The sequence below is a fragment of the Lactuca sativa genome, chromosome 8 (assembly GCF_002870075.4).
Source record: "Lactuca sativa cultivar Salinas chromosome 8, Lsat_Salinas_v11, whole genome shotgun sequence".
Lineage (NCBI taxonomy): Eukaryota > Viridiplantae > Streptophyta > Magnoliopsida > Asterales > Asteraceae > Lactuca > Lactuca sativa.
In genome coordinates this window covers 212,395,978-212,406,290 of record NC_056630.2, presented here as the reverse complement: position 1 = coordinate 212,406,290, position 10,313 = coordinate 212,395,978, and the positions used below count along the sequence as shown (strand labels likewise).

Genomic DNA, 10,313 nt, shown 5'->3' with positions numbered 1-10,313 from the left:
TCTTTGCTTTATGTAGTATGTTCCTTTCATTTTGAGTTTGAGCGCCTGAAAATAAAACTAGAAAATTGTCCCAAAAGCTTCCCCTGTTCTTCTTTTCTTCTACTCTGTTTTCTGTTTCGCACCAGGTCCAAGGGGTTGATTCCAACATATCAGTTCTCATATACACTTTTCTTAATTCATTTTATCATTTTGCATACCGGTTTCTGAAAAAACAAACTAATATGACGTGGTTTTATCTTCTTAAGGACGCACATCAAGGTATGAGAAATTATTATATCCAAAATAGTTGATGATGCAATTTTCTGCATTTCTGATCTCATATTGCTAAACAAAATCCAATAAACTCTAAATAGTTCTGATTCATGTTTCTTAAAAAAATGGGACAGTTGTCTCTAATTACAAATGATAAAAAAAATTCTACTGGTCATTTAACTACTCATGATAACTAAGAATGCTGTATACAAGTTATAATGCGCCCAAACGAGAAGCTAAATCCATGAACATATATTCACTACATGGAATAGTTAGGCCGCCCATTGGATGACTATACCCAAATTCTTCCTCAGCCTGATCTAGCAGTTGTTGAAAAGTAGGTTGCATTAACAACCATACGGGAACTACAAATCTCTTCTTCTCTTGCTCACCAACATAAACCGCTAAACAGCCTTTTGGGATATCCATAGATTTTGTTGTGCTACTTCCATTTGAGAATGACCGTTTAAGAATTTGCTTTGCCTGAGTGATGCGGGGCATAAGGATGGCCATTTTATAAGGAGGGTATTGTCTGTTAACTTCAAAAGGCTTACGGTGATTGAAAATTCTCAAAGCACGACTTCTTGGGGAAAAGCTGTGAATCTGAGGTTGTGTTATTCATCTTGAATGGTTTATATATCCATATGATATATGGAAAATTAGATGAAGCATGGTGACATATGGTGGAAATGGGATCAATACCACATGCCTTTGTCTTTCCTGTCGTAAAAAGGAAAAAAAAATACATAATTAAATTATGAATCTAAAGGCCAATATAGGATCACAGATATTTCAAGGATTGGTTGGTCCATCCAAATAAAAAAAACATGTGATGATGCCTACAGAAAGGTTTCCTAATCAATGCGATGAATTATATCCATATACATAATACATCATAGGCCACACCTATTGTAAGAAAACCCCAGTGCCACACTCCCATTAACATCACATGGGCCCATGATGTTTGTAGAGTTCTTCACCGCTTACCTTCTGTAGAGAATACTGGCCATACATGTTATCTTCTATGTTTCATTCCTTTGGTTATACAAGCACATGTTTAATCCGTTATTTTATCTCTGAATATATGGTTGTGATATGTTAGATCATACTTTCTTGCAAGTTGAGAAACACAGCACATGATACTGCCTTTCTTTCATGATGTCTCCATCTGTAATTTAATTACCTTTTTATCATCTGTTGTACACTTGGAGCTTTAATAAACCATTATATAATGAATCTGAAAGGCAAAGAACCAGCACACTTTCCTCTGTAACTTCTCGGCAACATCTTTAAACAAAGAAAATACTCTCACACTGTTTTGCTTCCTTCAGCAACCTTTAGAAAAATGGGAATTCGTATGCCTCGGATCATTCAAGCAAAACAAATTCTTCAAAGGTCTTTGTCAAATGGAACTCGCACATCAACAATGGATCTACCAAAAGGCTATTTTGCAGTTTATGTAGGGGAGCAAGAGCAAGAAAAGAAGCGCTTTGTGGTTCCTGTGTCACTGTTAAGCCAACCTTCATTTCAAGACTTATTACATCAGGCAGAGGAAGAGTATGGATATGACCATCCAATGGGTGGCCTTACAATCCCATGTAGCGAGCACATATTCTTTGATCTCGCAACTAGTCTGGGCGCAATATGAATTTAATTTATTGCGTTGAAGTTGTAAATAGTAATTTTTTATGTAATGATCACTAACCTTTTTGCAACATGTGACACTCATCAGTTGTCCTGTTGTCCAGGTTGTTTTGAAACTCGAATTCGCATTTAATTCAAATCCACTATGTATTGATTAATGATATAATCTAGACTTGAATGACATACAAAATTCTTTGTACACAGTTTCCTCAAGAAAAGTTAACTCAATTTGAAGATTATCTATACACTGATATGAGCAATTCAAAGATCAAGCATTACTGTTATTCTCTCTTTCCTGTTCCTAAAACTCAGAGATCAGAACCAGGAATAAAAAATAATATTTGTACCACTCTTGGTGCATGTATGGTCGTTAATATTATTATCTAGGAATTACACAATTATGTTATAATAAGTAAAATGTAAATTTTTCTCTATAGGACTCAGTGTTTGTCCTTAACAAGATCATTGCATATATATATATATATATATATATATATATATATATATATATATATATATATATATATATATATATATATATATATATATATATATATATATATATATATATATATATATATATATATATATGTAAAATCAAAAAACTATATATATACATGTTTAGAAATTGTTATAATAAGAGAGGCCTCGCGAGGTTGGAAGTACAAAACAGATAGATAAAATCGATCAGAGAACTCAATTGATCGGGACCTATTTTCTGTTGAAGTCCGACGAGCAACTACATCATGTTTTCTTAATGTAGAATATTTGGTACCATAACCTGAATAGTTGTAATTTATAGTATGAAATGCGGTCTCGTTTTGTTTGGTATACACTCTGTTTACTGTTGTTAATTTAAAGCTTATCAGAGTGTCTGTTACTAACATGTGTACGTATATGGCAAACTGTATGACCATATATAACAGATAGAATTGCTACTTGAGAATGTTTTGTCCAGAGAATTGATGATCAATAATATATATACATCTATATGTATATATATTGGTTAGTGTCAGAAAAAGACAAAAAAAAAACAAGAAAAGTTATGTAGGGAGTGATTTTATCAGTTGATGGACCGTGAGAAATTCACATTGAGGAAATAGTAGGCTCAGAAAGTAGTTTTTTATTTATGTCCTACCTCTTAACAATAAACAAAATACAATGAACTCTAAATTAATAATCCTTGTCCTAAATCCATTCAAATGGGACAATTTTCTCTATTCACAACTGACACAAGATCGATCCTACTGGTTAGTTGGTATAAAACGTATTTCCCACAATGCATATAATTTCATTAATCAAGGTATTTATACAAGTATATGAGATATATATATGGGAAAAGTGAATATACCTTTAAGGGTATATAAGCTTAGGTACCCGAACACACCATAATAAGTCGTTTTGTTTGATATATTCATTATAATGTTCTTAAACTTCAACCCTAAGTTGATTATTTTCAAGATATTCAAAATTTCCGTATTATTTTTCTCTTAAATCACATCTTTTTGCCGAACACCTATTAGGCTATATATATTGTAGATGAAAATGAAAATTATGTAAGAAAAAGATAAATGTGTAATTTACAAAAATCTTGGAAGTAAATCAAGTTAGAAGTTAAACTATAAGAATATTGGACAATTAGAATGTATTATATGATACAAAACAACGTATTATGGTGATTTTGGGTACCTAAGCTTATATATATATATATATATATATATATATATATATATATATATATATATATATATATATATATATATATATATATATATATATATATATATATATATATATATGACACCTAGCAAATCTACCCTTACTAATAAAACAATATTTCAAAAAGTACAAATGTCATCTCCTTAGCCTTCAAAGTCAACATATGTCACTTGGCATCATATTAGACAATTCCTACCAGTTCGGTTCCCATTTAAATAGATATTAAATTAATAAATACCGATGTTACAGCTTTCCATAATCAATTTTCAGCTGGTATTCGTTCCATTCCACAAATTTTGGTTACAACTAAATTCATATTCAAAGTTTGAAACAAACATTTTATCCTAAATTAAAATTTGAATTATTTACTATATAATAAATTCAATTATATTTTAAATTTGTCCGTTTTTTAATGTATCTAAAAAAATCGGGGATACATTATTATAGCGGTGATACTCCTATTATAGTGAATCTCTCATTAACAGATAGAACTCTTCACTCTAATCGAGAAGCAATTAGTTTGCTTTCAGATCTTCAATCACCAAGAAAACCGTAAGAAAGACACCAAAGAAAATCATCAGGTAATTAGTACTTCATATTTCGAAAAAATATATATTATTAGTTGTTTATGCTTGTTTAATCATGCAATTCATCTTCTTTTCAGTTTCGATATGTCCTTTTAAACTTATCTTCGATCGTTTTGCTTTTAGATCTTCAATCACGAAGAACACTGCAAGAAAGACACCAAAGAAAATAAGGTTATTACTTCATATTTATAAAATAAAATATTATTAGTTGTTTGTGCATGTTTAATCATGCAATTCATCTTCTTTTTTGTTTGATACATACTTCTTTTAAAGTTATTCTCGATCATTTTGTTTTCCGATCTTCAATCACCGATAACACTGCAAGAAAGTCACCAAAGAAAATCAGGTTTGTACATATTTCGAAATAAAATATTACTAGTTTTTTGTGCATGTTTAATCTTGCAATTCATCTTGTTTTGTGTTTCGATCATGCCCCCATTATGTGTAGTATGCTATATTTTCATTGCTTTGTGCATTGTAGTGTCATACTTAAATATTCAATCTTTCAAGTTCATTATTTTTTTACCTTTGTCAAATATAGCATATTACAATTAGTTTTATTCAAAATGTAAAGATGTTATATTAGACAAGCACTACAAATTACATTGTTGTTTACTTTATAATTATGCATATGGACACTTTCTGTTAGTTCTTAACAAATAGGGTCCATTTCGGTAAAATTTTAAAAACAAGGATTTTTTTTGTAAAGTTAGTATCATGGGGAAAATTCATGTATTTGCAATTATTTCATATTAAAACACGGACCATTTTCGTTTATTTTTTCAATTTATTACCTTTATCAAAGATGACATCTTGCAATTATTTTTATTCTAAATGAATAAAATAATGATCCTGTATTACACAATTTATGTTGACTTTGAAAAACCAGGGACGATTTCCGTAAACTTTTAAAAACATGGAGACCTTTTTTTAAAGTTAAAAACAGTAATTGCAGTCATAGCCTGAATCCCCTAACAGCTTCTTTTCCTACTTATCCCCTTCCTTTTGAGAGTTCTTGAATCTCTCTTCTCTTGACTTTTCCCAATTGAAGTTTCCCTGCCTGTTCCTGTTCTTGAATCGACCAAAATTCTTTTTAGTGAACTTTTTGGGATTAACTACCATTAAAGAATATTTCTCCTTGGTAAGTTCACTGTTTGAAAAGTCAGATTCAAAACCTTCTTCAGCTGCCTTTTTGCCTTTCGCAACCAAGGCCAATGATCCCATACTAGAAACAAGCTTCATATCCTTCGTAACCTTATCTTCATGGATATAAGAATTCCCACAAGCTTTGCCAGAGAGTAACTCTTATACTGTTCATGAGCATTCACTATAGACACAATTGCTTTCCATTCAGACCTTAACCCATTCAAGAACATAACTTTTTGTTTTATTACTTCACGCCTTAGATTATGCTTAAGCATCCTACTCAAAAGATGATTAAAACGGTTGAAAGTGTGGTCGAGTTTTTCATCAGACTTTTAAACAAAGGCTCCAAACTTAGACAGAATCAATGTTTGCACATAATGTTACTAATCAACGTTGCTTCAATAAAGCTCTTTTAACTTGTCCCATATCTCCTTCGCAATCTCGCATGCACTCACCAAATGAAAGGTGTCTGGAGGAAGAGAAAACCTTATTATTCTCATCACCTTGATGTTGCTCAACATCTTATCTTTTTCATCTTGAGGAATATCATTATTTTCAACAAGAATTGTATTGTATTCAACTTTACTTTTGATGAATTTCCTTGTAGCCATGTGAGCGAATGTCTGTTGCGTCATGGCTTCTCATATTATGGTGACATGATCTTCAATACCGAGAACATAGTATTCGAACTGCAGTGCCCAGAATTCATAATCTTGTGGAAAAAGGATTAGGATCCTAGTAGTAGATCCGATACTACTGGAAAGATTGAAACACAGAGTATGAGGATCTTTGTGATTCATATTCTCAAGAGTTCACAGAAGCGAATATAGAATCAGATGTGTAATAATGTGAATCAAGATCTAGGGTAAAACAAGAGATCTAGATCTTAAGCCTACAACCGATTGAAGCGGTTAAGACACCAATTGCTTTGGACGGACTCTATTACGATGTGGGGGCATGGCCAACACGACATGACAATAGATTTGATCGCAGATGAATTGTTCGAATATTGAGTTTTGGATTGGAGATGAGTTTTTGACCACGATGTGACCATAGGCTGGTGAAGATGTGAGAGCCAGTTGTTAGTGATGTTGATTGTTAACTTTAGATGTTAACTTTGAACTTGACTGTTGACCGTTGACTTTTTGACCGATTTGAGTTTTGGTAAAACTTGGAGAGGTGTTGAGATATAGTTTGAGGTTTAGCTTATGATTTGTTTAGGTGGTTTGTGTGGCTGATTAAGTGGGAAATAAAGTAGTGGCTTTCAGTTGTTTGTTCAGGTGAGTCTTCTCACTATATCTGTTTGTGTGGTAGTACATACTTGCTGACCAGTTGGGTCTTATTTGTTAATTGTTATTATAGGTAAACTAAGTTGTTGATAACTCATGGATTGCTATGAGTCCATGGGACTTCTGATAGTCCCTAGGGTTGTAGATAACATGTGATGTGTGTTGTTAAGTCACAGGGCATGCTGTTATCCCACTAAGAGTATTGACAGTCCCTGAGGTTGCTGATAACACATAGTTGTTTATATTGTGTGTTGTATGTGATATTCAAGACGGTTGATAGTTCCAGGGCTGCTGATAACCCATAGTTGATTATTGTGTTGTGCTATATATGACATTTTGGGGAACTCACTAAAATTTGTGCTTATAGTTTTGGATTAAATATTTCATAGGTACTTACTGGATTGAGAAGGTGGGACTATACATACACATTAACAGTTTTATGAATTGGTATTTTGCATTGTTTTCATTATAACTCTGATTTCTGAATAATGATTTATTAACAAACAGTTTTCCCTAAATGTCATAATATTAAAATGGATGTTATGTTATTTAAAAGATGAAAAAAATTAGCGTGGGAATTTCGGATGTTACATACAAAGCCGAGGTAAAAGCGTGCACCCAATAGGATGCAGGAACTGTGCATTACATAGCATGGCTAAATCAGATTCGATGAACTGACCATGTGTATATTAGCTCTACCTTTTTGTTGAGATGTATAGGGACATGAGATTTGGTGGTGAGTGTCATTATGAAGCGGTGTTTCATGGACTTTATGATTGAGAAACTCGGTATGAACATCGGTTTGAAGCGTTTTAACCTTGCAAGAAAATAGAGTTTGGACAATGGTTAAAAAATTGGTGAGAGTGGCTTCAAAATCATATTTCTATGTTAGTGGATAAAGCCATGTGAACCATGAACGGTCATCCACAAAAATGACATACTATAGGAAACCATCACAAGAAGATAATTGGTGTCGGTCTACAAAGATCACAATGGATTAAGTCAAGTACATGAGACGATCACTTAAGATTATCTTGAAATGGTAGGCTCTTGCTTTTTGATAATTGACGTGAAGAACAAATACCGGGTTTGGGTAAAAAGGAAGTATGAGATAAACAACCCAAATTTTGAAATAAAGAAACACCTAATCTACTATATCACATTTGAGAGGCAACACTACTCCTCTTATTCTTTAAATTGGCCAAAAATGTCTTATTTCCTTGCTAAGCATGTAAAGTCCATCTTCACACCTACCCATTGAGATTATTTCCTTGGTTATGCGATTTTGGATGGCAAAACATCTATTATAAAAAAATAACATCAACCAATGAGTCATGGGTTAGCTTACTAATAGAGAGTAAGTTCTTTGTGAGATGTGGTACCACTAGAACATCCAAGGGAGTAAGTTTTTTTATATAAGTTTATGACTAATATAATAAATATTTTAAATAATTACCCTTACCCAAAACAAGTTAATCCTTGCCAGAGTAAGGTGAGGATGAGTGAAGGTGTGATGGTAAGATTGTCATGTGGGTTGATGCACAATAAATAACATACCAATCGGGAGTGGATTGAGTAGTGTTTCATTTCGTATGGAATGCATGAGCGAGATTTACATCAACAGTGGTACCTTGTTGATAAGTGGAGACATCTGGACACGTTGAGGCATAGTGCCCGTTCTTTCTTCAAAGCTAGAAATGGGGTGGTCTCTTGCCACATTCTCATCCCCCTTAATAGTTTAAGCGGACTCGTCCTCGCTTTGAGGTGCCCCTCGAGGTAGTTGGTGAGATGAAACATGGTGAGACTCAGCATTGAAAGCGGCTGGGGTGAAACAGGACCATATAGAGAGCTCATAAATAGTTTGTGACATTCTTCTTGCGACAGAAGTACACGAAAGGTTGGGTAAGGGGTAACAACACTATGAGAAGTGGAGAATGATTCATATGCAGCACCAAGACTACATAACAAATAGTGAGCTTGATCAGAGTCATCAATGGGATCACAGGTTACCTTGAACTTTCTGCCAATACTCAGGTGACAGGTGACAGAGGAGGCTCCTTTTTGAATCTGGCGAAGAGAGTCTAAAAGAGTTTTTATCCATTCTAAAAGGTTTGTATCCATTCTCTGGAATCATGAGAGTAAGCACTTTCTAGAGCCCTCCAAATCGCTTGAGTAGTAGTATAGCATAGCCTGGAGTTTTTGCCATAGTCTCTTCCGATAAAGAAGATTGGATGATGAGAAGGGCCTTTCGGTCGGCATTATACCAGGTTTCGTACGCTGGATTTCGTGCGGTTTTTCTGTCATATTCGATGGTTGTTGGAGGTGAAGGAACAGAACCATCGAATTGTCCCAGGAGATTTTGATAAGATAAGACATGACGTATTTGATTATTCCAGAGAAGGAAATTGGAGGAGGTTAATTTGATGGTGAAAAGTTGAAATTTTGTATTGAGGTCTGATGAGGAGGAACCATGAAAGACTTGAGAAAGAAGAAGGATTGGAGAAGGATATGGCTAGGGTTATGTTTTCCCAGCTGATACCATATAAAACGAATTTCCCACAATGCGTATAATTTCATTATTAAGGTATATATACAAATATATAAAATTGGTAAATTTAAAATTTACACATATCTTTGATATTGTATCTAGAATTATCGGCTAATAGTTGGTTATAATACAAAATAGCAAGGAATGCCGGTCATAATACACCAATACGAGATGCAAGATCAGTGAAAATATATTCACGACATTGATTGTGAGGCCACCCATTGGGTGAACATACCCAAATTCTTCCTCTGCCCGATCTAGTAATTCTTGAAAAATAGGTTGGCTTTACAATGATATAGGAACCAGAAATCACCTTTTCTCTTTCTCACCAACATAAATCGCTAAATAGCCTTTCGGGATATCCATACATTTTCTTGTGCTACTTCCATTTGATGATCATCGTCACAAATTTTGTTTTGCGTTTGTGATCCGGCGCTTAAGGATGGCCATTTTTCAGGTAATGCAGTTCTGTTCACTTCAAAATGGCAAATGGTAAATGAAATTTGTCGAAGCACGACTTCATGATGAAATGTCTGAATGAAATCTTGGTTATGCTCTTTAAATTGATTTGCTTATATATCCAAATAATATCGAAATTTAAATGAGGGATAGTGACATTCGGTAGAAGAAAAAGCTATATCACATGATTTCACCTTTAAAAAGGAACAAAACAAATAATTCATTTATATATATAAATAAAAACCATTAATATTTTAGCCACACGTTTGTGTTTGTTAGGAAGCATATATATCCACATCCTATTAATATCGCATGGGACCATCATGTGTGTACTATTCTTCACCGCTTACTTTGTTTAGAATACGGGCCATGCATGTTCTCTTCTAGCTTGAATTATTTTTTGTATACAAGCACCGGTTTAAGTGCATTTAATTGTATCTGAGTTTATGGTTGTAATATGATACCTTCTTGCAAGTTGAAACACACAACATATGATATTACCTTTCTGTAACAAGGTCTCTATCTGCCATTTATTTCCCTTTTTTTTATTTCCTTTATTTTAAATTCGAAGCATCAATGAACCATTATATAAAGCATATCGAAAGACAAAGCACCAACATAATTTCATATCTAACTCATCCACAAAACCTTTCACCAAGGAAATACTCT

The 10,313-nt window shown here is 33.4% G+C and overlaps 3 protein-coding genes across 4 annotated transcripts; 1 reads left to right on the top strand and 2 right to left on the bottom strand.

The window, feature by feature from the left end:
- Positions 1-334: 334 nt before the first annotated feature.
- LOC111903749 (auxin-responsive protein SAUR19) lies at positions 335-992 on the bottom strand. The gene has a single exon (XM_023899507.3). The coding sequence runs from the start codon at positions 763-765 to the stop codon at positions 466-468; it is 300 nt and encodes a 99-aa protein (XP_023755275.1). The 5' UTR covers positions 766-992; the 3' UTR covers positions 335-465.
- Positions 993-1,254: 262 nt separating this feature from the next.
- Positions 1,255-2,095, top strand: LOC111903742 (auxin-induced protein 15A). The gene has a single exon (XM_023899501.3). The coding sequence runs from the start codon at positions 1,598-1,600 to the stop codon at positions 1,898-1,900; it is 303 nt and encodes a 100-aa protein (XP_023755269.1). The 5' UTR covers positions 1,255-1,597; the 3' UTR covers positions 1,901-2,095.
- A 2,512-nt stretch (positions 2,096-4,607) lies between these two features.
- On the bottom strand, positions 4,608-9,811 carry LOC111903739 (uncharacterized). 2 transcript variants are annotated; one of them, XR_008225446.1, is made up of 2 exons: positions 8,268-9,811; positions 4,608-7,454 (listed from the first exon to the last, which is right to left on the bottom strand). XR_008225446.1 is itself a non-coding variant. In XM_042897411.2 (2 exons), the coding sequence occupies exons 1-2, from the start codon at positions 8,756-8,758 to the stop codon at positions 7,830-7,832; spliced, it is 600 nt and encodes a 199-aa protein (XP_042753345.1). In that variant the 5' UTR covers positions 8,759-9,802; the 3' UTR covers positions 7,462-7,829. The 2 variants fall into 2 exon arrangements, 1 of the variants encoding a protein (XP_042753345.1); XM_042897411.2 differs by lacking the exon at positions 4,608-7,454 and adding an exon at positions 7,462-7,938 and having other exon boundaries at positions 8,268-9,802.
- Between the last annotated feature and the right edge of the window lie 502 nt (positions 9,812-10,313).

Excerpts from the sequence above, each read along its gene's own strand:
- LOC111903742 (XM_023899501.3), top strand. The coding sequence starts at position 1,598 with ATGGGAATTCGTATGCCTCGGATCATTCAAGCAAAACAAATTCTTCAA.
- LOC111903749 (XM_023899507.3), bottom strand. The coding sequence starts at position 765 with ATGGCCATCCTTATGCCCCGCATCACTCAGGCAAAGCAAATTCTTAAA.
- LOC111903739 (XM_042897411.2), bottom strand. The coding sequence starts at position 8,758 with ATGGATACAAACCTTTTAGAATGGATAAAAACTCTTTTAGACTCTCTT. Across the intron at positions 7,939-8,267 it reads TGTCTCCACTTATCAACAAG|ATGTTTTGCCATCCAAAATC; the intron begins GTACCACTGTTG and ends TTTTTATAATAG.